Source organism: Pelophylax lessonae, assembly GCF_965119305.1.
Source record: "Pelophylax lessonae genome assembly, chromosome: 4".
Taxonomy (NCBI): domain Eukaryota; kingdom Metazoa; phylum Chordata; class Amphibia; order Anura; family Ranidae; genus Pelophylax; species Pelophylax lessonae.
Window position 1 is genome coordinate 82,789,290 of NC_138771.1, and position 27,533 is coordinate 82,816,822.

Here is a 27,533-nt window from a genome sequence, read left to right on the forward strand (position 1 = left end):
CAGAACCCCTCTCCATCGAAATGGGGGGGGGGGGGGTTGTCGGCCAGGAGGAAAGCTGTGACTTAGGCCGAGACCAGGTTGTATGCGACCTCACAAGGCGTTTAACTCGCAGGTCAGTCCCCGTCCAGTGAGGCTATATCACGGCCGACTTGGTGCAGAGCTGGGGCCTGCGTGTGCTCACTGGCCAGACTGGGGTGACCACTGGTTGTAGAACTCACAGCAAAAAAAATCCAGGAGAAAAAAATCTATCTACAAAGAAAAAAATTACAAAGACCAGAGATCCCAGCAAGGAACTAGGTCCTTACTCCTGACTAAGCAGAAAAAAACTGAGTACTTATAGCAGAGAGAGGGAGTATACCCCCCTCGGACTGCCCATAGACGTAGCCAGACTTTTTATCTTCCTAGTGTCCTACTCCTATAGGGGGCAGTATAACCCAATGGTTAAGAAGATCAGGAACTGTGCCCATCAATGAAGGAAAGAGAAATTACATTTTTAGAAGTGTTCTGTACACCAATGGTTGCCATACTGGACTGATTCTTACAAAAATAGTCAGCATATTGAAACGGAAAGATAATTTTTTTATATTATCGAAATTGGAATATGGCTTGTGTAGCAATTGTAAACGCTATATATTTTTCCACAAAGTGGAGTTACCCTTTAAAGTGGTTGAAAAACCTTCTGTGCTGCAGTTGCCCACCAGACTCCCCCTTTTCCTTACCTGAGCCCATTCGATCCAGCAATGTGCACGAGCGCAGCGGCACCCACATTCTCATTGGACAGACTTACAGCAGCGGGAGAGATTGGCTTCTGCTGCTGTCAATCAATTCCGGTGACGTGGGGCAGGGTCCCGCTGTCTGTGTCAATGGATGCAGCAGCGGGACTCAGGATCGAGGTAAATATAGGCATGTTTGTTACTTTTATTTTTTTTTTAAAAACAATACAAAGCTTTATAACTGCTTTAACAACATATATAGATAAATGTCTAATTACAACTATAGTGAATGTTGTAAGTATATGAAATATTTATAGTCAATGCCAAAATAATTGAGTGTTAAAATAATAGCTCTAAATGCAGGTTTTTGTTGTTTCTTCTTAAAAAAAAAAAAAAAAAAAAAAATGCACCAGCTTTTAAAATCTTGTTTTGGCATAAGGAACCCTGCTAAAGCCATAGGTAGAAGAGGATGATGAACTTTGAATGGCCACTGAAGCAAGCATTCATTTTTCTTTCACTTGAGGTCACAAATTTATGCAAGTCAAAAGTAATGGCTCAGCCAAAAATATCATGCTGCTCTCTACCAAATAAAAGGTTACTGTTATTCTTACAAGTGAAGGTCTGATAGTACAGGAAATAGGAGGGTCAATTAAATTCACTTAATACTTATTTAACCATGTTACATCCAAAACACAATAGAACTCAATACAGATATTGAAGAAAGTGACCGTGCTGAACAGCAAAGCATTGAAACTCATTTAAAAGAAATTCCAGTTAACTGGGTGTAGTGGTTTTGTAGCCAGAAATGCACTTACATGAATTTACATATACTCTATATAAAATATATATTTATTATCTTCCTCTCACTTGATAAACTTATACATCACTAATATAGAACATTATGTAAATACCGTTTCTAAAGCAGCAGAGGATTCTAGAAACACATCAATTAGGTAGAGAAAGAGGAACAAAAACTTTCATATTTAATAAAATCAAGAAAGAGAAAAGGGAGTCTCCCATATGGCAAAATGATTATGCAAACAATGTTGCAAGCCCAATCAGATTTGGGAGTTGTTTAGCTGTGTCCATAGCGGTGTCTGTTTTTAATCAGATTGCCATTTATCCCTTCTAGTAGAAGCAGAGCTGGAAAAGAAAGCATTTTTGGATTGTATATAGATCCGTTAGACAAATGCGCCATCTAGAGGGTGATGGCCACAATAGCCCAATCACCCACCACAGCAAAGCATGCTCTAATCCTAAACAGCATTCCCAATCAGGTGGATTATTTTGGGTAATGGATTTATCCGTACAACATAGAAACTCATTTGTTGATTGGGACTAATTCCTCGTACACACGCACCGATTGTTGGCAGTGAATTTTCGGCCAACGTCCGATCGGCTTGTTAGTATGATGATTCCGACAACCGACTGCGACTTTTCGGCCGAATAAAATCTGGTGTGCATGCTAAAAAATTTTTGTTGGCCGTCACCACAACGGCCGATTTTTCATCAGTCAGTACAGATTTCAGCAGACAAACATCAGATGAGCAAGACTGGGCATGCTCAGAGAAGAAAAAACACACGGAAAGTTAACCAGCACATGACATCACTTCGGAAGTTGGTTTTTGTTGGCCGAGAAAATTCGTGTGCAGTCTAGAGCACATTTCAACCAACACAACAACACTGGACAAAAGACAGCCGATCGGTCGGCCAACAATCGTTGCGTGTGTACGAGGCTTAAGTCTTTGGTTATCATAGGGTGATGGACACAATTAATACAGGAAACCTGACAGTAGAGGTACTACCACTGCTTACCCCCCTCTATGAGGTTCCACAAGTATGTAGAACAGTTTTATTTTTACTGACTTATATTTGATGCAAGCAAATCCGTGGTTCAAAACAAAGGCGAAAGTCAAACAACTAATTAACAAAAAAAAAAGAAGAAAAAGAGAAGATGCTGGTATTCGCAGGCTTCAGATTTCTTACATGTTGAGTACTTGTCAGTGAATCCTGTTGCCCAAATGCATTGATATCTTCAACCCGATCAATGCATCTTCCATCATAAAAATTCCACCAAGATCACCTGCATCATTTCAGTGTAGAAGTCAGTGGGAAACTCGATGACCTTGTGACAGACGTATGTTTGACAAACTGACCTCTACACAGAGGAAACCAAGCAGAATAAATTCACGTTACACAACCTTTAAAATGCACAAGGCAATAAAAAACCAAAAAGCCTTGAAATAGACACAAAAAATACAGCTCACTTTAAGAGACCCTCTCACCAACTTGATAAACTGCAGGTAAATGCACAGCAATTCAAGTATTTTAAATGCTTACTTGAAGCATTTCCCTACCTCTTTTTTTTTGTTTTGCCTTGCCCTGTGCCTCAACTTGGTGTTCCGGTTCCCTTCCCTGCAAGATTTGCGACGCAGGGGGGTGGAACCGGCGGCAAATTCAAAAATGTAAATACACCAAATGACATGATATAAAGCTGTGATCCTAGCGGATTACACTGTATTATGCCATTTCACCACAGGATTGCACCTGGTGACTTTTCCAGTGCCCTGTCTGTGCTTTTCCAGTTCTTTGTGCCTGGAAAATAGAGAACGACCATGGCATCCAAAAAGAGTTCTTTTTGCGCAAAAGCGCTTTTAGACTAACTGGAAAACAGTGACAGCGAAACTGAGTTACTTAACTGATAGCTATTCGTGGGAAAATTCGTCATTAGGTACGGTAAGCGACGATTCTGATGTCTCTTTCTGGCACATAGCTCCTTTTGGAAATTCTGAAGAATCATTTGATATACTTCACAAGCTGTGTGCCAGAAAGAGACATCAGAATCGTCCCTGTCGTCACTTTCCATACCTGATGACGAATTTTCCCACTAATCGCTATCGCTCAGTTCTTCAAGTAACTCAGTTTCGCTGTCGCTGTTTTCCAGTTCATCTAAAAGCGCTTTTGCACAAAAAAAAAAACGCTTTTTGGACGCCATGGTCGTTCAAATTTTTCCAGACACAAAGCACTGGAAAAGCACAGGCAGGGCACTGGAAAAGTCACCAGGTGCAATGGCATGATACAGTGTGATCTGTTAGGATCACAGCTTTGTATCATGTCATTTGTGTTTTTACACTTTTGAATTTCCCGCTGGTTCCACTCCCCTGCGCCACAACGCTCGCAGGGAAGAGAACCGGAAGGCAAGTGCTGCCAATCGGCCGTGCACAGAGCGGGGAGAGACTGGGAGGAGGATGGGGAGGGGGGAGCGCAGGGAAGGGGAGTAACAGTGCGGGGTAATCCCAAGTGTGGCTCGGGGTTACCGCTTTTGGTACTGAAAGTTAACCCAGAGCGACACTGGGGAATACCGCCAAGGAAGTTAAAAAAAAAAAAAATGTATTGTAACCAATAAATTGTAGATACAGCAGGTAAAATAAGTATTTAACACGTCACCATTTTCCTGGGCAAATATATTTCTAAATGTGCTATTGACATGACATTTACACCACAGGTGGGTAACAACCCATGCAATTCATACATACAAAGAAACCAAAACAAATATGTTCAGAAATTAAGTTATGTAGTAAAATGGAATGACAGGAAAAATATTGAACAGATGAAGAAAGGGGAGATGCAAAAAAGCATGAAAAGCCAAGACACCAGCTAAAATCTATCAGTAATTTGAAAGCAATCCTGCCCCCTTGTAAGTGTAAATTAATATCAGCTGGTTGAGTCTCAACTGATAAAAAGGTCTTATTAGCTGTAAGGTGTAACACAAGAAACCTCTCGTGATTGGTAAACGCAAAGAGCTCTCTCAAGACCTTCACATGGCAACCTTGTTGCAAAACATGCTGATGGCATTGGCTACAAAAGGATTTCTAAACTTCTGAATGTTCCAGTGAGCACTGTTGGGGCCATAATCTGGAAGTGGACAGAACACAATTTCCGACAGAGTGAAAAAAATTATCAGAAGAGTTGTCCAAGAGTCAAGGACCGCTTGTCGAGAGATTCAGAAATACCTGGAATTAGCGGGTACAATTGTTTCAAAGAAAAAACAATAAGTAATACACTCACCTGCCATGGCCTGTATGCACGCTCACCACAAAAGACTCCATTGCTGAAGAAAAAGCATGTTGAAGCTTGTTTAAAGTTTGCTGCACATCTAGACAGGCCTGTGAAATACTGGGAGAATATCTAGTAAAATGAGACCAAAACTGAACTCTTTGGATGTCATAATACACTCCATGTTTGGAGGTCAAATGGCACTGCACATCACCTCAAGAAACACCATACCAACAGTGAAGTTTGGACATGGGAACATCATGGTGCGGGGCTGTTTTTCAGCATACGGTACAGGCAAACTTCAGGTCATTGAAGGAAGGATGAATGGAAAAATGTACCAAGACATTCTTGATAAAAAACCTGCAGCCATCTACCAGGATGATGAAGATTAAACAACGGTGGACATTTCAGCAAGGTAGCCCAACCCTCCTTAAAAAGCACATGGGCACCCTGGACACCAAGCACATAGAACAATGGCAGCAAAGGTGTCCAATGTGTCTCCTCACCAACATTTACACCAGTAACAAAGAGATGGCCCCCTGCCCCAATCTACAGTATCTCACAAAAGTGAGTACACCCCTCACATTTTTGTAAATATTTTATTATACCTTTTCATGTGACAACTGAAGAAATGACACTTTGCTACAATGTAAAGTAGTGAGTGTACAGCTTGTATAACAGTGTAAATTTGCTGTCCCTTAACTCAACACACAGCCATTAATGTCTAAACCGCTGGCAACAAAAGTGAGTACACCCCTAAGTGAAAATGTCTAAATTGGGCCCAAAGTGTCAATATTTTGTGTGGCCACCATTATTTTCCAGCACTGCCTTAACCCTCTTGGGCATGGAGTTCAACAGAGCTTCACAGGTTGCCACTGGAGTCCTCTTCCACTCCTTCATGACAACATCACGGAGCTGGCAGATGTTAGAGACCTTGCGCTCCTCCACCTTCCATTTGAGGATGCCCTACAGATGCCCAATAGGGTTTAGGTCTGGAGATATGCTTGGCCAGTCCATCACCTTTACCCTAAGCTTCTTTAGCAAGGCAGTGGTCATCTTGGAGGTGTGTTTGGGGTTATTATTGGAATACTGCCCTGCGGTCGTCTCCAAAGGGAGGGGCTCATGCTCTGCTTCAGTATGTCACAGTAAACATTGGAATTCATGGTTCCCTCAATGAACTGTAGCTCCCCAGTGCTGGCAGCACTCATGCAGCTCCAGACCATGACACTCCCACCATCATGCTTGACTAGGTAAGACACACTTGTCTTTGTACTTCTCACCTGGTTGCCACCACACATGCTTGACATCATCTGAACCAAATAAGTTTATATCTTTGTCTCATCAGACCACAGGACATGGTTTCAGTAACCCATGTCCTTAGTCTGCTTGTCTACAGCAAACTTTCTTGTGCATCATCTTTAGAAGAGGCTTTCTTCTGGGATGACTGCCATGCAGACCAATTTGCTGCAGTGTGCAGAATATGGTCTGAGCACTGACAGGCTGACCCCCCCACCCCTTCAACCTCTGCAGAAATGCTGGCAGCACTCATATGTCTATTTCCCAAAGACAACCTCTGGATATGATGCTGAGCACGTGCATTCAACTTCTTTGGTCGACCATGGTGAGGCCTGTTCTGAGTGGAACCTGTCCTGATAAACTGCTGTATGGTGTTGGCCGTCGTGCTGCAGCTCAGTTTCAGGATCTTGGCAATCTTCTTATAGCCTAGGCCATCTTTATGTAGAGCAACAATTCTTTTTTTCAGATCCTCAGAGAATTCTTTGCCTTGAGGTGCCATGTGAACTTCCAGTGACCAGTATGAGAGTGATCACACCAACCTGAACACACCTGCTCTCCATTCACACCTGAGATCTTGTAACACTAACAAGTCACATGACACAGGGAGGGAAAATGGCTAAATGAGTCCAATATGGACATTTTACCTAAGAAGTGTACTCACTTTTGATGCCAGCAGTTTAGACATTAATGGCTGTGTGTTGAGTTATTTTGAGGGGACAGCAAATTTACACTGTTATTTATACAAGCTGTACACTCACTACATTGTAGCAACGTGTAATTTCTTCAGTGGTGTACCATGAAAAGATATAAAATATTTTCAAAAATGTGAGGGGTGTACTCAGCTTTTGTGAGATACTGTATAACTGGTCTTCACAGCAAGGAGCACATGGAAAGGCAAACACATGAAAGACAAAATCAGAGAAAATTTCCAGCTCAACTCACCAACCAGTCTGCAACCTTTGCTGCCATTGTGCTATGTTTCGGGTGTCCCTGCACCTTTGAGGGTTGAGCTACCACCAGGCCCATCTGCCCCTTATCCATCTATTAGAATGCATGTGCTCACACTGTGGACACTCAAATTTAGAAGGGATAGGAGTGCAAGTAATACAGGGTCCTTGCAGCTTACACATGCGTTTGCAAATGTGTGCTTACTAAATCAGTTTTTAACTCATACTGTTGGACAGGTTAATGTGGTTGGCGAGTTGAGCTGGTAATTTTCTCTGGTTTTGTCTTTCATGCATTTGCCCTTCCATGTGTTCCTTGCTGTGAAGGCCAGTTATAGATGGTGGCAGGAGCCATCTCTTTGTTAATGAACATTTCAGCAAGACAATGATCCCAAACACAAAGCCAAGGGAACGCTCAGTCGGTTTCAAAGAATGACAATAAAGCTGCTAGAATGACCCAGCCAATTGAACTTGAATCCAAAAGAAAATCTTCAGAAAGAACTAACTAAAGATCAGAGTTCATAGAAGAGGCCCACGGGACCTTTAAGATTTGAAGACGGTTTGTGTGAAAGAATGGGCCAAAATCACACCCGAGAAATGCAGGTGACTAGTTTCTCCATACATACGTGTTTTAAAGCAGTCATTACTAGGGATGCACCGAAATTGGCCAAAAATGAGCCTATCCCATTTTGGCCGATAATGGGTTAACATTGCCGAAATTAATATGGCCACCGTAAGGAAGGAGGAGGGCGCAGCGCAGGTTTTAAAAGTCCCGCCTCTGGCTGGCCGCCCGCCTCTCAATGACGTCCCTACTACTACTATGATGTGTGTATGAATGAAGTGTCATACCGGGCGGGGCGAGCGGCCGCTAATAGATATAACTATGTGATCCTTCCCTGTCAGCGGGACTGTGGGTGAATGAACTGACCTGACACAGGGCGGGGGGACCGGCCGCTAATAACTATGTGAGCCTTCACTTCCCTGTCAGGCATGTATCTCCTCTGACAGGGAAATGAAGGCTAACATAGTTATAGTTATTAGCGGCCGCTCGCCCCGCCCGGAGTGTCAGTTAATTCATGTACATCGTGCCGCTGACAGGGAATTGAAGAGAAGTGAAAGGCTCACATAGTGACAGCTATTAGCGGCCACCCGCCCGGTGTGCCACTTCATTCATGTACAGATCGTAGTAGTGACATCCCCGGGAGGCGGGACATTTGAATAATGGACACCGTGACCGGAGGAGCTGAGTGAGTAGGAGAGGGACGCTGATGCGGGGGGGGGGGGGGGGTGATAGCTGAGGCGAGCTTACCATTGGTATTAGTATTAATTATGCAGCATGAGGGGGTTAATGTATTGTCACTGCTGCATTAGTGACCGACCAGTGGCAGTTAATTAACCCCTTTGTGCTGCATTAGTGCAACCAGTATCAGTGCAACCAGTGTTAGTTAACACTGATACTGGTTGCACTAATGCAGCACAAAGGGGTTAATTAACTGCCACTGGTCGGTCACTAATGCAGCAGTGACAATACATTAACCCCCTCATGCTGCATAATACACAAATACCATTGGTAATTAAATTAACCTATTGCCAGCCCGTCACAGTACATATACTGCGACAGGGAGGCAGCTACAGGTGTACATCGCTGCCTGTTTTTGGTGTATGCCCCTGTTCCATCTATTTTAAAATGATTTGGGGGAAAAAGTCATTTTCGGTTTTCGGGCAAGGGCATCCTGCATTTTCGGCCCAAAATTTTCATTTCGGTGCATCCCTAGTCATTACCCACAAAGGATTTTATACGAAGTATTAAATAAATTTCAGTTAGCGCATTTAATACTTCCCCTGGTCTCATTCCAATTTGTTACAAAGAAACAATAATAAAAGAAGTTCAGGAAAAAAAGTGTATCTATGGATTGCATGGGTTGTTACCGACATGTGAAAATCGCACGTCAATAGCACTTTTAGAAATATATTCGTCTAGGAAAATGGTGACTTGTTCAATACTTATCTTGTATAATACAAAAAAATATGTAAAAAATTAAGGAATATAGTGTACCTACACTCATCATAAAGACATGAATATCAAAAGTGATACTGGTTTCTTGTAAACGCAGTTTATCCTGACAGGAGATAATCATCTTATAAAACTCACCTAAACTGCATTCATTTCAAAACAGTCTAGGCGAGTTTATCAGCGTTTATTTCATTGGCCAAAATTTTAATTTATTCCGGCCATTGAAATAAAAGACTGAGGTGCTAAACTTGCCTAGAGTTTGAACATTCAGCATTTTTTGTGGTCAGAACTGCTCTTGAACGCAGTTTTAGGGTATTCAAGTAGCCAATAAACTCCTCTGCTGATAAACTGCTAAAATTGTCCGTGTGGTCATGGACACATAGGATAACAGAGGGGAGTTTAAGGGCAGTTAAAAAAAAAAAAAAAAACTCAAACGTGAGGATAATTTTGCTTCTTTAAAAATATTTTAGGCAAAAACATGTTAGCTCCTCTATTACAAACGGTATTAAAAGCTTCATAGCACTGCAGCATGTGAAGAGCTCTGTATTTGACATGAAGTATGATACGTTTGTTTTTTTTATTTATGGGAATTAAACTGAAAAGAACATGAGAAAAGACCTTTATTTCCATAATAATGGGTAAAAAAAAATCATGAATTGACAATATTTACAGCGAATACTAGAACAGCAAATTTAGTTTTGACCAGTTGATCCAAAGCCACCAGCACCTCGCTCCGTCACATCCAGGGTCTGTGAAAAATGAAGAGAAGATAAATATTTCAATATCAATAGACAATAGAAGGATGAAGTAGGAAATGCTGCAACAATGTCTGGGAGATATATTCTGTGTTAAGCTATATCACCCTCAGCAGCATCGCTCCACCTTCAGCCCAGCATAGACTGTATAAATGAAACGGTAGTCGTAAACCACTGAAAATTAGGCCAAAAAAAAAAAAAAATGGTAACTACTACGTGAAATAAATGGTTTGCCTGTACTCTTTCCTGAGTGGTTGTGAAATACAGGATTCACATCCACTTTCAGTAAAAGCTGACAGTTAACCCTTTCTGTGTGAGAGGAAGACCAACTGGCACCTTTATGACTGCCAGTACCTCAAGACAAGATGTACAAGTACTTCTGGGAAAGGAAATCATGTGCAATCTACATGAACAGATGTGTGCTGCACCACAAATTTTGATTTAGTGACATACTAGGCAGAAGGTTTTTTTTTGCTTAATGCATTAGGGTGTATATATATATATATATATATATATATTTTTTTTTTTTTTTAATTGTCAGTCTTCGTTTACAGCGCAAAAAATAAACAGTGGTGATCAAATTCCATCAAAAAAAAAAAAAATCTATTTGTGGGTGGAATGACATTTTATTTGGGTACAGTGTTGCATGACTGCGCAATTGTCAGCTAAAGTAACGCAGTGCTGCATCGTAAAAAAAGGCCTGGTCATATGGGGGGGGGGGGGTGGTAAATCTTCTGAAGGTCAGGTGGTTAACCTTTAGGCTCTATTCACAGCTATGCATGTTGCTTTTGAGTGTATTAGCAGTGCTTTTTGTGTTTTCGAACATGCGTTTAGGATTCTTTTTTTTTTTGCCAATTAGTTGTTAGGTAGTTGCTGCCATGGTCCCTTCAGAAAAGCCCAGAAGATACTGTAAGTGGCTGAGCCAAAAGCCATCCACAATCAGTGGAGTTCTAAAGGGAACAATGCATTGCACAGAACATGATGCAACCCACCCAGCAGCACGGTAGGCAACCCAGTAAATCTGGCTGTATTGAATCACATGAAACGCACAGGTACATGAGTAGGCCTTCTGATTTTAGTATTGTTGTGGTTTTATATTATTTGAGTAATTCTGTAATAAACATTTAAAAGACGACATCTACTGGTCTGCATACCCGTTCTTTCACACAAGTCCACATTTCTTGAAGGGTGAAATAAAATTCACTCACCTTAACCTCCTCCAGATCAGGGTACAGAATTCGTTCACAGATCAACTGAGCTACTCGATCGCCTTTATTAACTAAAAGGAAAATAAACAGTTTTATTCATTAAAACAGGGACAATACACACAGCATAAAGGTCACAAATGGATACAATTTATCTGCTTAGAGAAATAAGTTCTATAGTGACTTTTCTGTACAACTATAAAAAGTTTTTTTAAATTCACTCTTGATTTGTTGTTAGTGCCCATTCAATTTCAATAATAACATAACTGGTATATATTCATGTGGCCAACCTAACTGCACATTTAAAGTCCCTTTAAGGCCCCTTTCACACTAGTGCGACTTGTCCCGCGATTTTGGACCGCAAAATCGCATGACAAGTCTTTCCATTATTTTCAATGAGCCCCATTCATATCAGTGTGTTTTGAAGTCACACCGACTTCAAAGTAGTTCCTGCACTACTTTGGCACGATTTTAATGCGTTTTGAGCTATATAGCCCTGAGCCATTGCTCAAAATCGCGTCGCAAAATCGCGGTAAAATTGCGTCGCATAAGTGTGAAAGGGGCCTAAATATTATGCTTGCTGAGCACAGTGTATTAACCTTACGCATGTAGCCTTAGCTCCATACAATATACAGAGCTGTGTCCCGGCAGTGGGACAATAACTTTTTTTTACACCTGGGACAAAAAAGAATTGACAGAGCAATCCTAAGCCACTCACGGGAAGCTTTGTATCCGCTTGTCGACCATATAACACATACGGCGGCTCATCTACGCTGGATCACGTACTAGGTACATGAAAAACACAGGCTAGGCACTTATTTAACTCTTTGATCGCCCTAGGTGTTTAACCCCTTCCCAGGCAGTATCATTGGTACAGGGACAGTGTATATTTTTAGCACTGATCACTGAATTGGTTTAGCTGGTTCCCAAAAAGTGTCTAAAGTGTCAATGTCCACTGCAATATCGCAGTCCTGCTATAGGTAGCGGTTTACCGCCATTTCTAGTAAAAAAAAAAAAAAAAAAATCCAGTATATATCCAATTGGTTTTAGCTATAACTTTTGCGCAAACCAATCAATATACACTTATTGCTTTTTTTTTTTAACCAATATGTATGTAGCAGAATACATATTGGCGTAAATTTATGATAAATTTACATTTTTTTTTAACTGGATATGTTTTGGAGCAGAAAGTAAAAAAACAATTTTTTGCTCCCAAAACGGTCAGTTTTTTTGTTTATATATTGGTGGCATTTGAAAAATGCCTGTGAATTGCTGAACAACACTCATCCCGACCCCATTTTATTCCACGTCAGGAAGTTATCGTCCAATTGCCGGAACACAAAACTGTATGTAGCTGAGGTTAAATAGTTAACATGGCATGCCCAGGATGTGGCTTGTTAGTGAATTACTTGGTTTGGGCAAGCCTAGGCAAGGAACAAATTGTAACGTTTAAAAGGACTGTGTGCCACAGGTGCATCTACTTCTACTCTGTGCAAACATTAAGGCCTACAAGAATCTGTAGGCCTTGTACATGTTAAAACTATAATAAGCAACACAGTAATGTGTTCAGTGCCACTGATATTTGAGGGGATCAATAAGTTATCAGCCCAAAACACCCAACCTAGCAGAGCTGACTGCCTAAATTACCCACAAAAATTGTGACCATAACCCACACGGTTGCATTTTGCCAAGACTGATAGGAAGGTATCTATTGTACATGGGGATAATTTGCAGTGTGACCCGGGGCTTTGTACCATTTGTAGCTTTCAATGCAGTATGAGTGGAAATTTGTGAACCAAAGGAAAAAAAAAATGATGGAATACTGCTTTTAATGGCATTGGATTGGCGTGGTCTAGTTCATGCAAAATGAAGCAAAAACTGCATTGGTGTCTTACAATTTATTTTTTTATTATCCCAGAGAACAAAAGACATAATTTGATACCTCACCAATTACCAACCATAAAAATCCAGCTTCACAATTATAATTTGCCCATATCCAGAGATGGTAAGCTGTACAAGCATATCTAAAGCCAAGGAAACAAATGTAGTGTTTTGCAGCTTACTATTCCTTAGATGCAGTGGCTGAATTCATTTTCCTTAAACACTTTCTTCTTCTTTACTTTCATCTGGTGATGTGGCAAGGAACACGCCTTCTGTCCTAGGTTGACAACCTTCCTACATCTAGGAGCAGTAACACAGTCACCCTAGGAAGGGGGTGTGTCAGAACTAAACACCTCCCCTTCCGTGTAATATTGGGGGAGGTGATATGTAGTCCGATATCAGTTAGCATTGTTCCCAGCTAACTGCAGAGGACGACGGCATTGGAATAAGGCATTTTTTGACTTGCACTTAAACAGATATAACAAAGTCCTTTCAATGGTAGATTTAACAGACCATAAAGGGCGCAAAAAAGAAAATGTACAGTTAGAGGTACAAATTACCTGTCAAATTCCCACAATGATTTGAAACTGGGTAATATTCAGAAGCAAGATAGCCTAAAAGTCTCAATAGAAGCTTTTGGCATTAGAATGCAATACTAAATAAAGAGGTTTGAGCACTGAATAAGACTACATACCTTTAAAGGATTCGGTGCCAAAATTAAATAACACCACACCAACGTTTCCTCTGTAGTCTTCATCAATTACTCCAGCTAAATTTAAAGGGAAGCATAAGAGTTAAATTAAAATGTGGTATGCAATATGATGAATAATGAAAGAAAATGTATCACCAAGAAACACGCCCAGAGTAAAATATAATCTCCTTGGAGGAAAAAAGTGCTCCTCGCAACAGGAGGCCCAGACATTTATGCTGAATAGCCTCTGCGATGCAGAATGACATTTAGCATTGTGTAATATGGGTGGAAAGCCCATTGCAGCCATCAGTGGAAAAAAAGTCACATTGGTGCTGGCAGGTTAATTTGATGGCCCTTAAGACGCAAGCTCCTTCTGTGTCAGTCTCTTGGCTCTAAAAGCTGCCTACGCCTTCCAGCTGTGGAAGAGCACAATGTTGTATTGTGCTTATTTCTATAGAGTATTCAAAATCTTTGGAAAACAAAATATTTCTAGACTAGCAGAAAAAAAAAAAACCCACACACCGCACACATTTCTAAGCATATGCAGGATACAGAAAATAAAAAAAAAAAAGGCAAAGAATTGGTTTGCATTTTTTTTCCCCCATGATCTTGGTTGTTCCCCGCAGCACTGAATTTAGAAAAGTATATGTAAAGGAGGGTCACAATTCCTAGACACTAATTACTTGTCAAAAACTTTTCAAGAATTTCAGCTGTTGCATAGTAAAATATTATATGTACTGCAGTCTGCACAGTTCTAAGGACAGCTCAATTTAAAAGAGCCCAGCGCTGCGCCACCTTCTCCAAAAGGGCACCGACAATGGGCAAACTGGAACAGGGACACATCATGACTAAAGTAGTCTGGCATAAAAGTTAGCAGGATTTTTTTTTTTTCTGTACATTAGTCTTGGTCCTGCCTACAAGAAATCTGTAAACCAATTATTTGAAGACATGAAGGAAGAGGATAAAGATGTTAAAAAAAACAAAAAAACACCTTTAGTAAACACATGCATTAATACAGTGAAACCAGAAAGTATTCACAGCGCTTCACTTTTTTCACATTTTGTATGTTACAGCCTTATCCCAAAATGGATTAAATTAATTATGTTCCTCAAAATTCAACAAAGAATATCCCATAATGACAATGTGAAAAGTTTGTTTGAAATGTTTACAAATTAATTAAAAAAAATGGCATGTAAATAAGTATTCACAGCCTTTGCTCAATACTTCGTTGAAGCACCTTTGGCACCAATTACAGCCTCAAGTATTTTTGAGTATGACGCTACAAGCTTGGCACACCTATTTTTGGGCAGCTTCTCCTTGCAGGATCTCTCAAGCTCCATTTAGGTTGGATGGGGAACATCGGTGCTCAGCCATTTTCAGATCTCTCCAGAGATGTTCAATCGTGTTCAAATCTGGGCTCTAGCTGGACCACTTAAGCACATTCAGAGAGATTGTTCCGTAGCCACCCAATGTTATCCTGGCTGTGTGCTTAAGGTTGTTGTTCTGTTGAACCTTCACCCCAGTCTGAGGTCCAGGGCACTCTTGAGCAGGTTTTAATCAAGGATGTCTCTGTACATTTCTGCATTCATTTTTTTTCCCCCTCAATCCTGAGTAATCTCCCAGTTCCTGCCTCTGGAAAAACATCCCCACAGCATGATTGCTGCCACGGCCAGGCTTCAATGTAGGGATGTTATTGGACAGGTGATGAGCGGTGTCTGGTTTCCTCCAGACATGCTGCTTGCCATTCAGGCCAAAGAGTTCAATCTTTGTTTGACCAGAAAATTTTGTTTCTCATGGTCAGAGTCCTTCAGGTGCCTTTTGGCAAACTCCAGGATGGCGGTCAGGTGCCTTTTACTGAGGAGTGGCTTCCGTCTGGACACTCTACCATAAAGGCCTGCTTGGAGTGCTGCATAGATAGTTCTCTCCACAGAGAAATGCTGGAGCTCTATCAGAGTGACCATCTGGTTCTTGGTCACCTCCCTGACTAAAGGCCGGCCCCATTCTAGGAGGTTCCAAACTTCTTCAATTTATGGATAATGGGGGCCACTGTGCTCATTGGGACCTTCAATGCTGCAGAAATGTTTTTGTACCCTTCCCCAAATCTGTACCTCGTTACATCGGAGGTCTACAGACAACTCCTTGGACTTCATGACTTGGTTTGTGCTCTAACATGCACTGTTAAAAGGAGTTTTAAAGTCCCAAGGTTTTTCACCCTAATGCATTCTATGCATTAAGGTGAAAACCCTTCTTGTTTGCATCTGCCCCCCCCCAGTTATTCTTATCTGAATCCAAACGTTCCAGCAACAAGCACAAGCCAGCCGCTCCAGCCATTGTCTCAGGTTCTCATTGGATAGACTGATAGCATGTGAATAAAATTTCAGTGATGAGAGCAGGGTGGGGCGAGTCCCTCTGTCTGTCACCCATGGAGAGGCTCTTCATTGGGGGGGGGGCACGCCATGAAGAGGAGGAGCCAGAAGCAATGCTAGGGCACCCCAGAAGAGAAGGATCCGGGCTGCTCTGTGCAAAACCCTTCCCCAGAGCAGGCAAGTATAACATGTTTGTTGTAAATAAAAAAACAAAAGCTTTACGATGACTTACTATGGGGCCTTATATAGACAGGTGTTTGCCTTTCCAAACCATGTCTAATCAACTGAACTTACCACAGGTGTCCTCCAATCAATTTGTAGAAACATCTCAAGGATGATCAGTGGAAACAGGATGCCCCTGAGCTCAGTATGGAGTGTCATGGCAAAGGCTCGGAATACTTACTGTATATACATGTGCTTTTTTTGTTTTTTATTTTTAATACATTTTCAAAGATTTCAAACAAATATTTCTTTCAGTTATTATTATGGGGTATTGTTTGTAGAATTTTGAAGAAAATAATGAATTTAATCCATTCTGGAATAAGATTAAGGCCGGCCATACATGGGTAGAATTTTGTAAGCATTTTCTTTCGAAAACCTTATCTAAGAATTTTCATTTGAATTTCACACCATTAGTGGGTCGCAGCAACGGCCGATTTTCGTGCGGTCATCAAATTTGAGTGATCGGGCATGTTGGAAGCTTTTTGAAAAACAAACGATTTTCTAATCAATGATGGGAGAATCATGCTAGAAATATAAATCAAAAAAGAAATGTGCATGATTGAAAAAAGAAAATTGCCAGAAAGAAGAGAAGATTCCCACGAAAATTATTTTCTGTAGCAATATAAGGTGAAATTGCAGGCTTGGCCGGTTGAATTTCGAAATCAATGGTGGCACCATCAAATCACAAAACGCACAAAATTTCTGATTTGCGAAAGAATGTTCTTTCGAAATTCGACACATGTATGGACAGCCTAACATAAAATGTGGAAAAAGTGAAGCTCTGTGAATACTTTCAGGATGCACTGTAATTTTGCGCTATAAACAAAAAAAGTAGTGACAATTTTGAAAAAAAAAAAAAAAATCTAATTTGTATTCTGCTACATATTTTTGGTTAAAAAAAAAAAAATCCCAAAAAGGGGAGGCGTGATCAAAGGATTAAATGTATGCCTAAATGTGCTTGCTAACTCTGGGGGGGGGGCACAGGGATCGGTTTTTCAGCTTAGGTGAGACAAACGATCTCTGTGTGCCTGACAGGAGAGCCGCCTGCTTTGTTTACATAGGCAAGCGGCTCTCCTGTCAGTTTCCCTGAAGATCGCGGGAGGCCAGCTGCGATCGAGCCCGCTCCTCCCACGATCTGGCTTCCGCTGTGAGCGTGCTTCCAGCGTCGTGTGCCGCCGAGACCGCGTGCAAATTACGTGGATCTACATGATTATGCGCAGCTGGGCCGCCCTCCGGAAGTAATTCTGTGTGGTTAAGGGGATATTAACCGCTTCTTGACTAGCCTATGGGTAAAAGAAGGCTAAAGTGCGATCATCCATGGATGTCCACCTAAAACTACGCTGCTCCCCCCAGAGCGTGCATCTGGCGTGCTCTGATCGCTGTGTCCTCCGGACAAAATAAAAGGGCCAATCACAGTGGCTGTTTACCATGTGATCAGCAGTGTCCAATCACAGCTGACCACATGTAACCAAACTTGCCTTTTATCAGCTTTTCCTTTTCTCATGCGGTGTCCCCTTCAAAATGTAGTCTTTGTTCAGCAAAAAAAAAAAAAAAAAAAGTGATGATTAAATACCACCAAAGGAAAGATTTGTGTGGGAAAAAAAAAAAAAAAAAAAAAAAGGTCATATGGGTACAGTGTTGCATTGCTGTTTGACACACAGTGTAGCTCAGCTATAATCCCCTGCTTGGTCAGGATTCAACAGAAAGCAGCAGGAGTGTGTGAGAAGAGCGCTGCTGCAAACAGGTCAGCGCTAGAGCGAGAGAGGTAAGTGTTTAGGGCAGGGGAGGCCAGAACAAATAGCAGGATGTGTTTTACCTTATTGCAGGGCATGCATTAAAGTAGTACTTTGCTGGAAAAAAAAAAAAAATTGGCAAACCGGCAGGATTATGAATGAAGGAAAGAAAAAGCGCCAAGTGCAGGCAGTTTACAGGTTTATTAAGTGCAATAAAATACAAGGGGCAACTAACATTAAGTGGAGTATGATAAGCTCATAAGGAAGATGAGTCTGGGATATCAGTGCTGGATATCTGCAATGTGGACCGCCAGGGCCCGCTGCTGCATGAAGGATGCCAGGCGGAGGTCCTCAGGTGGAAAGCTGAGCAGAGGATGAAGCTTGACTGCGGGGTGGACAGATGTGCATACGGACCACATCACTGGACTGGGGGTCACTAAGCGTTTGAGTCTGTGCGATGCCGGTCCTGGGCATGCACACTCCCGTCAGGCGCACTCCTTCGTAAAGCAGAAGAGGCATTCAATGTTCCTTCTGCATTAAAGTTACTTACCTATCTGTCTTTCCCTGTACTGAGCTGTGAATGACAGACCATTGTAAAAACTTGGCAAAGCCGAGCTGAATGAACTTCAACGCATGTGCAGGAGTGACATCATCTCAGCTTGGCCAATCGATATATACACACCATCCCATCCACCTGAATATATCAAAGGCTGGTGGAGAGTTACAGGAGGCCACATCACTGGACTGAAAGCGTATACAGTTCTGCTCTAAGATAATTAAACGTTCCAACTTTAGAAGGGCTTTAAGCCTGGCAAGACATCACTGGAGAAGAATAGCGACTGAAAGCCATCGTCAGTTATTCCAGATGTAGCAGTAATGTGGTACACACTTGCGGCTTCCACAATTGAAAACAAAAAACGGGCAAAACTCGAGCCAAAGAGGACTGATGCGTGAAGGGACTTTTAAAATAGGAGGGCAGCATTACTCCAGGCTACAGATGTCACAACTAGTGGGGGGGGGGGGGGAGGGAACTGTAAGCTGAGAGACTACCTCCCCAAATTTCTAAAATCAGACATGTCGCAGTCACACCTCAGTAAGCGATGTAAAGGCTCAAGGTCAGAGGCAAGGATATGAAAAAGGAGATGTATGGGGTTTAAAAAAAAAAAAAAAAAAGCTGTCTCACAGAAGCAGAAGTGAGTGATCACATGAGCAATAATCACTTAGATTTGGTCTGCTTAGGCCAAAAAGCAGTGACTGGCAAGTCACTACTATCCACTTTATTCTTCAAACCTATACTAGAGCGCCTGGCTGCAGAGGAGGTGGGCACCGCTGACTCTTGGCTGAGCACTGAGAGCTAGAGCCAGCTGTCAATGAGGCAGCTGGGTGGATCCTGACAATATTGTCAGGATCCTTTGAGCCAGGGGCAGCCCTTTCATGTCAGCTGACAGTGGGCAATAGCCTGCTATAAGCTGACTCTGGATCACAGGAGAGAAAATGTGTGCACTCCTGTGACCCACAAGAGAAGTATGGCCAAAAAAAAAGCTTTGGCCATACTTCTCTTCAGTACTAACCTGGACAGATGGTAGTAAGTAAAAATCTTCATGACTGAACATTCAAGTTGCTGAACGTGACCACAGTCACTGTAGGTTCTACTGTACATGGCTCGTTGTTTAGGAACAGCAATAAGGAGGTGCTTCCTTGACCGCTTGCCGACCAGCCACCCTAGTTCGTCTCTATTGCACAAAACGACGTACAGAAAGGGGGCATGCTGAGTGACGAGAGGGTGAGCCAATCAGCAGGTCCGGTGGACGCGATGTAAACAAGGCAGACCGCCGTTCTGTCACAGATGAACACAGGGATCCTTTGTTCGTGCTAATCAGGAACACAGGTCTCTGTTCATCTAGCGAGACCATTCCCCACACAGTAAGCGACCCCCTAGGGACACACTTAACCCTTAGATCGCCCCTGTTAACCCCTTCCCTGCCAGTGTCATAGGTACAGTCTCAGTGCATATTTTTAGCACATATTACTGTACTAATGTCACTAGTCCCCTCAAAAGTCTGTTAGGTGTCCGATCTGTCCGCCACAATGTTGCAGTCCCACTAAAAATCGCTTATTGCCAACATTAATTGTAATAAAAAATAAAAATGCCATAAATCTATCCCCTAGTTTGTAGACATGAGAACTTTTGCGCAAACCGATCAATGTACACTTATTGGGATTTTGTTTACTAAAAATATGTTGCAAAATACATTTTTTTAATTGGATATGTTTTATAGCAGAATGTAAAAAATATTTTTTTTTTCAGAATAGATGCTCTTGTTTATAGAGCAAAAAAAACCCCAAAAAAACAAACAAGCAGAGGTGATAAAAAAAATACCACCAAAAGAAAGCTATATTTGTGGGGGGAAAAGGGACATCAATTTTATTTGGGTACAGCATTGCATGGTCACGCAATTGTCAGTTAAAGTAATGCAGTGTCGTATCGCAAAAAATGGCCTGATCATTAAGAGGGTAAAACCTTCTGGTCCAGAAGTGGTTAATTCTGTGTGGCAGGAAGCGTGCATGTGGGACACTTCACACAGCGGAAGGATAAAAGTGCTCTGTACCAGTGTTAACCCCTGCCATGACAAAGCAAGAGCTAATGGGGAATAATGGAGCCTAGTGATGAATGAAAATGAGGGAGTTACTTTTGCCCAGTGTGAATAATGTATTCAAAGTTGGTCTTTAGAGTCAGGGCAAACAGAAGCAACGCCCAGCTCTGAACCTGGAAACACTCTACAGCTAATCTAAACCAGAACTGAGTCTGGAAGGCACCCACATAAAGCCCACTGCCCCAGAGTCACTTCCAGACTCCTCAGTCATCACACCCAATCAATGTAGATGAATCTTGACTGAGGGGAATAAAAAGCAACTATAAATGATCAAAAGGTTAGTCTTTAAATCAGCACAGCTGAAGAAAAAGACATCCATCTTCATTCGACACTACAAGAAAAAAAAAAAAAAAAAAAAAAAAACAAAAAAACAGAGGCACGCTGTAGGCAGAGGTATAACTCAAAATTGTAAGAGTCCATTCAGACTAGCGCTACTTGTCAGGCGACTTGGTCGCCTGACAAGTCGCGGTCGCTCGCCATTGAGTAGTACAGGACCCGTTCTAATAGGAGCGACACAAGTCGCTCCGACTTAGAAAAAGGGTCCTGTACTACTTTGGGGCGACCTGGAGGCGACTTGCATTGACTTCAATTATATGAAGTCCGTGCAAGTGGCGCCACACAGGTCGCCCCACAAAGTCGTGTCGCGTCAATCTGAATGGGCTGTAAGACTTTGTGCCCCCAATGAACAAGAGTCAACTGCAATGGTAGATTCTACATTTCATTAACTTAAAAGTACATACCTCCAACATCAATAAAGTGCTTGGCAGCTAAACCAGATCGTGGAGCTGAGTTGGGAAAAAAAAAAACATAACACCCCCTTAAAGCAAATCTCACAGCGTTTATGGCATTCATTTAATTTACAATGAGCAATATGACAACAGGTGTATTTTTTCACAACCAAGGGAAGTGAAATCTTAAGAGAAATTACACTACAAGCTGGGCTTGAGGTTAAGTAGCTGTAAGTAGGAATAACTTCTGTAGTCACACTGGGTCAATACAGTGAGTAAAGGAGGGGGGAGGGCCGGGGTTGGGAAATCGGCAGGAAACTGCTTTACACTTGTGCCAGTAGTAACCGTAAAAGTTTAGATCTCCCTCCCCCATCCTTATTTTCAGCATGGCTTCTATAGGGGAAAAATTTTTTTTTGCACTGCTTTACTGTAAGCCCTTTTTTCCTGATACAGTCTACTCTGCAGGAACGTGCCTGGGACTACAACACACCTTCATATTTATTCACAGCTTTAAAAGGAAAAAAAAGCTTAATGCACAATAAATGTATTGTATTGGGGGGGGGGGGGGGGGTCAGCCCTCAGCGTGGCGATGCATACTAGCACATTATGACATTTCCTTGCAGCGGGATTCTCTGTCCCCCCCCCCCCCCGCGCGGCTTACTACCGCTTTAACTATATTGGATATTTTCAGGTTGGAGGTTTCTAAAATCACAAAGGGGTTAAATGTGATCGTTTTGGTTGAAGAGTGTTCAGGAAACCTGCCTGCTCAATAGACTGACTGTGCACCATCACCCTGCCAAGATCTTCCTCCTACCACCTAAGCTCTTCCTTTTAAGACCTCAGTAACAAAACTATAAACATTTTACAGTTCAATGCAGTGCTGGGACTGTGTATAGCCTACTGCTCATCTGGATATCTGCTGTTTAGGGAGTAAACGGCTGATAATGAAAATGTTTTAGGAGTTTCAGCACTGTAAAATACTTTTAAATGGAATATATTACAGGATTATTTCAGCTGGGAATGTCACTTTACATTTCCTCTGACTCACCAACTCGTCCATAGCATCCTCTTGGAACACAGATCTGAATGTCGGTTTTGACAATAGCTTTGTCATGTGGAGCAATTGTATATTCATAAGCACTAAAATATGGAAAGAAGACAAATAAATGATGTGAGAAACCTGGGCAACATTTATTTTATTTTGTCGCTCAAGTTTTAGATGACATTATTTCACAGGCTTTTACGCTCTTTATCCTTTCCTGCAGACCGTACACAGATGTGGCCTCACCGAAGTGGGCATTTATTCATCAGGCGGCACATCATACCTCCCAGCAGTGATCAGGCTCTTGATTGTCAGCACAGGACCTGGAACTCCCGGATCCAAGTTACCTGATCACTGTAATAGCCTCTGATTGGCTACCACAGTGATCAGTTACTGTACAGCCCACCCGTGTTTTCTCTTCTGAATGGAGAGAAAGATACATTGTTCCTTCCTCACTTTGCAGGAGATTAACCACTTAAGCCCCGGAAGATTTTACCCCCTTCCTGACCAGGGCCTATTTTGCGATTCGGCACTGCGTGATTTTAACGGACAATTGTGCGGTCGTGCGACGATGTACCCAAATGAAATTGACGTCCTTTTTTTCCCACAAACAGAGCTTTCTTTTGGTGGTATTTGATCACCTGTGCGATTTTTTGATCATGCGCTATAAACAAAAAAAAAAAAAAAAGAGCGTCAATTTTGCAAAAATAACAATATTTTTTATATGAAATTCCCCCCCCCCCCCCCCCAAAAAAAAAAAAAATTAAAAATCTAAATTTTTTAACATTTTAGGTCAATTTGTTTTCTGCTACATACGTTTGGTAAAAATCGCAAAAAGTGTATTTTGATTGGTTTACGCAAAAGTTATTGCGTTTACTAAGTAAGGGAAAGATTTTTGTCTATTTATTTATTTATTTTTTTAACTAGTAATGGCGGCAATCTGCAATTTTTTTGCGGTATTGCGGCGGACAGATCGGACCCTTGACTGACATTTTTGACACTTTTGGGGGTACCAGTGACATTTCTACAGTTATATGCACTGTTACTGTAAAAATGACACTGGGATGGAAGGGGTTAACTTTATTGGAGAGGGAGGGGTTAAGTGTGTCCCTAGGGGCGTGTTTCTTATTGTGATTGGATGTGGCTTTGTGTGTAACAGCAGAGATCAACGGTTCTACATAGCAGGACCGAGTGATCTGTGCTTTTACACAGGGGAGAGTGACAGGCGGCTGTGTTTACATTAGCCGCCTGCCTTTCTCCCTCTCCACCCGACGATCGCGAGTGACCGGCGGACATCGGGTCCGCCGGTCACACGCGTCGGCTTCTTCGGGTACGAGCGGGGGCACGCCTCCGGCGGCACGCGCTCGCCCCCTATTCGCTCCCAGGCTAGTGACTAGTGATGTATCGGTACGTCACTTTGCCTGGGAGGGGCTGACCGCCGCCGTATATAGTCGGGCGGCGGTTGGCAAGTGGTTAAAATCCAAATAGAAGTGTAAAAAAAGAAGAAAAAAAACAAATTGAGATATAATATATATATATATATATATATATATATATATATATATATATATATATATATATATATATATATATATATATATATAAGCTAAATGAAGATTTTATCTAGGTCAGTGCCAGGGTTAGTGTTAGGGCCCTTTCACACTTCTCTGTAGCAAAATTGCAGGACAAAATGCATATGCGCGTAGCTATGTTGCTGCGTTTCTTGTGCATATCTGAGTTGCAAGCACCTGTGAAAAATGGACATGTGACTCAGAAACAAGAAAAAGACAAATTGTGTGTTTTTACCACAATTTTACAGCGATTTCCAAAGAAAGCTGTGTTTTTGGTGCAGTTTTCAATACCACACCAAAGCAGCAGCTGGCAGGACTTTTCAGAACGCACCACACCCACAGCGCAGGGGTGTGAAAAGGCCCAAAGGATTTAAGGAGAAACATTTTTGAGTGTGAAAGAGGCCCAAGGGTCAGGGTAGGTATAGTTTGGATAGGAAAAAAAAAAACAAACACACCCCACAACAAAAATAAAAATGTATATAATGTTTAAACTTGCTTTATGCAGTTTTTGTAAAACCGCAGCATTGAGCATAAGCCACAGGTGCACTTAAATTGGTTGTAAAGGGAGAAGGTTTTTTAATCTTAATGCATCCTATGCATTAAAGCAGAGTTCCCCCTAAAAGTGGAAGCGCCCCTTATCTGCTTCCTACCCACCTCCTCCTTTCTCCGTTGCCGGGCCAGTTAGAAAGCCCTTTCTCGATCCAGTAACGAGTCCCTTGCCGTCCAGGACTCTCCTTACTGATTGGCTGAGACACAGCAGCAGCGCCATTGGCTCCTGGATTGGGTGCCCCCATAGCAAGCTGCTTGCTGTGGCAGCACTCAGCAGTAGGGAGGGGCCAGGAGTGCCGACGAGGGACCCAAGAAGAGGAGGATCTGGACTGCTCTGTGTAAAACCAACTGCACAGAGGAGGCAAGTACAGTGAAACCTTGGTTTGCGAGTAGAATTGGTTCCAGCAGCTTGCTTGTAATCCAAAACACTCGTATATCGAAGCAAGTTTTCCCATAGGAAAGCATTGATGATTCATTCCACAAGCATTTATAGCAATATAAAGATATGCTGTTGTTATATATAAAGTACATTACTGTACAGAATAAGTATGCCATATCCTCTGTTAAACATTATGTGTCCCTGTGTCTGTGCTGTACATAACAGTTGCCGATTATACTGTATTAGGCTCCATTCACACCTGGGCGTTTTTTCAGCTCCAAAAACGCTCAAAAAAAAAAAAACCGTTCCAAAACGCCCACCAAGTAAAACCCCATTCATTTAAATGGCCCTTGTTCACATCTGAGCGTTTTGCAAAACGCCTGTAGCTGAAAAAAGTACACGAGCTTCTTTTTGGGCTGATTACTAGCGTTTTTGATAGATGTCAATGCCTGCCTCCAAAAACGCCTGAAAATCGCGGTAAAAAAACGGGCGAAAACGCTACGCTCAAGTGTGAATGCAGCCTTAGAGCATGTCTGGCTGTTCACTGCAGCCCTCTGCTTCTCTCCTCCCCTCCTCCTCAGAGGACGTCAGAAGGAGTGATCGGCCCCTCCGGCCGGGGAGAGCAGGGAGACGAGGTGAGAGAGAGGCAGAGAAATGAGGAGACCCATACATACAGTAAGAGCAGGGACACTCTGAAACAATATAAATCGGCATGTTTATATACAGTACAAGCACTGGGACACATAATAGTATGCAACAGAGTGCATCACATGCTTATAATGTATAAAACTGCTCGTATATCAAGACAGTTTTTTTAAAAAAAATGTTGCTCGTCTTTCAAAACGCTTGTAAACAAAGGTACTCGTAAACCAAGGTTCCACTGTATAACATCTTTGCTATTTTTAAAGAAAATAAAAACAAACAAAACATAAAAATGAGACTTTAGTATCACTTTATACACTGTCATTGCCTTATCTCTGTGCATTTTTTGTTTCATTCTGGTCAGGTGAGATCAGCCTTGACACCCCAGAGAGCTGCTTTCCCTCACAGAACACATACAATCTGTATGGCTGAATTCGCAAAGCACAGACATTGCATGCGATTTGCAGTATATACACCATAGATGTCTGACATTGCATGTGTGTGAACCGACACTTAAAGCGGTAGTATACAACTTTTTTTTACTTTTACCTACAGGTAAGCCTAAATTAAGGCCTATAATAAGGCTTACCTGTAGGTACAATTAATATTTCCTAAACCTGCACGGTTTACGAGATATTTGCATGCAGCCGCTGACGTGTGCGGCGCATGTGCTCTGAAGGTCCGGTGGACCTTCAGCTTTCCTTGCCGGGAATTGCCGGAAAATGACTCCCGCACGCCTGCGTCATCGCGACGTCATAGCGGCTCCGGCCAATCACAGCGCTGGAGCCGCCGAACCCGTAGAGACGCCGAGGGATCATATCAGCTCCCACAGCGGTGTCCAGGGGTTCATGTCAGGGCTTCGTTCTAAGGTAAGTACTTCATAATGTGCTAGTATGTGATGCATACTAGCTCATTATGCCTTTGTCTTGCAGGGTTTTTTTTTTTAGGTTTACAATCGCTTTAAGATCACCAAACTCACATTCACACCTGAAATGTGCATCGTGCTTGCGGTATCCTAAACATTACTAGCAGACGTATGTAGTGTCACAGCACAAAGCATGCAAGAATCAACACCACAAAGAGGGTGAAGCCGCTACTTTGGGGGGTAAAGTCTATTCATAGGAATAATCAGCCCTATTTTACAATGCATTAAATGCACAAAAAAAATAAAAGCTCCTAAGCAGGACATGCAGGTGTAGATGGGTCATAAAAGGGGGACAGGCGCACTTTTTGTGCATTTGGCGGCCTGTCAAACTGAATGCGAATGGGCTGCTAAAAATGCACCAAAAAAATAAATAAAAGTGCAGACATATAAATAATGTGAATGGGCTGATCCTGGTAATAAATGAATACAAAGTGCCCTCAGGAGCTGACAGTTATTATAGAAGACTCCACATAAGCCCATGTCCCTGTCTGTATGGGGGTCCCATTTACCTGTACAGGTCGTATCCCGCCGCTAGGGCAGACCCCCGGGTCGGGGTGAAGGCCTCCTCGGACAGCTTGGCGAAGCGCAGTACCGGCCGGCTCCCCTCACTCACATCGCTGCTCTGTTCTTCTTTAGGCCGTTTGGCGGGAGAGGACGACACCGGGGTGAGCGGCATGGTGGAGAGGAGACACAGTAAATTCTGAGAAGCCCGCCAAAAACTTCCCGCCAATAGCAGAGCATTTTTCTAACAGTCCCACTTCCTCTACAAACTAGGCTACAACAAAATGGCCGCTGCGGGGACACATCTGTTGCTGTCGCTATTCTCTAGTTATACCTGAAGGCTTCTCTGTTACAAATGTATATTCCAATGTCATGGCAGCTCTAATGTCACATTTCTGAATATAATTACTCTAGTCAGGATGCCCCCTCCCCCCGTCCCAGTGAGCATATAGTTACTCTGCGGGTACATGGCGCTGGCTGCGTCTATACCTCGCCAGGAAGCCGCCCGGTACGTGTGGGGGAAGCGCCACCGTGCCGCCCTCCGGTATGAGTGACACAGCCGGTCCCGGAGGGCACCCAGGAAACTCATCGCCTTGGCCTTCATAACCGGATCCCGTGACTAAGACACGGAACCGTTCTGACCAATCACAAGCCTCCTATAGGACG

General features: G+C 42.4%; 1 protein-coding gene across 1 annotated transcript; it reads right to left on the reverse strand.

Moving 5' to 3' along the window:
- Nucleotides 1–9,613: 9,613 nt before the first annotated feature.
- DUT (deoxyuridine triphosphatase) lies at nt 9,614–27,077 on the reverse strand. The gene is made up of 6 exons (XM_082255969.1): nt 26,876–27,077; nt 22,307–22,398; nt 21,271–21,315; nt 13,559–13,633; nt 10,987–11,057; nt 9,614–9,772 (listed from the first exon to the last, which is right to left on the reverse strand). The coding sequence occupies exons 1-6, from the start codon at nt 27,040–27,042 to the stop codon at nt 9,716–9,718; spliced, it is 507 nt and encodes a 168-aa protein (XP_082112095.1). The 5' UTR covers nt 27,043–27,077; the 3' UTR covers nt 9,614–9,715.
- Nucleotides 27,078–27,533: the final 456 nt, after the last annotated feature.

Coding starts and splice junctions, on each gene's coding strand:
- DUT (XM_082255969.1), bottom strand. CDS start 27,042: ATGCCGCTCACCCCGGTGTCGTCCTCTCCCGCCAAACGGCCTAAAGAA. Junction 21,316..22,306: donor AGGATGCTATGGACGAGTTG/GTGAGTCAGAGG, acceptor TTCCCAACTCAG/CTCCACGATCTGGTTTAGCT. Junction 13,634..21,270: donor GCACTTTATTGATGTTGGAG/GTATGTACTTTT, acceptor CTTTAAATTTAG/CTGGAGTAATTGATGAAGAC.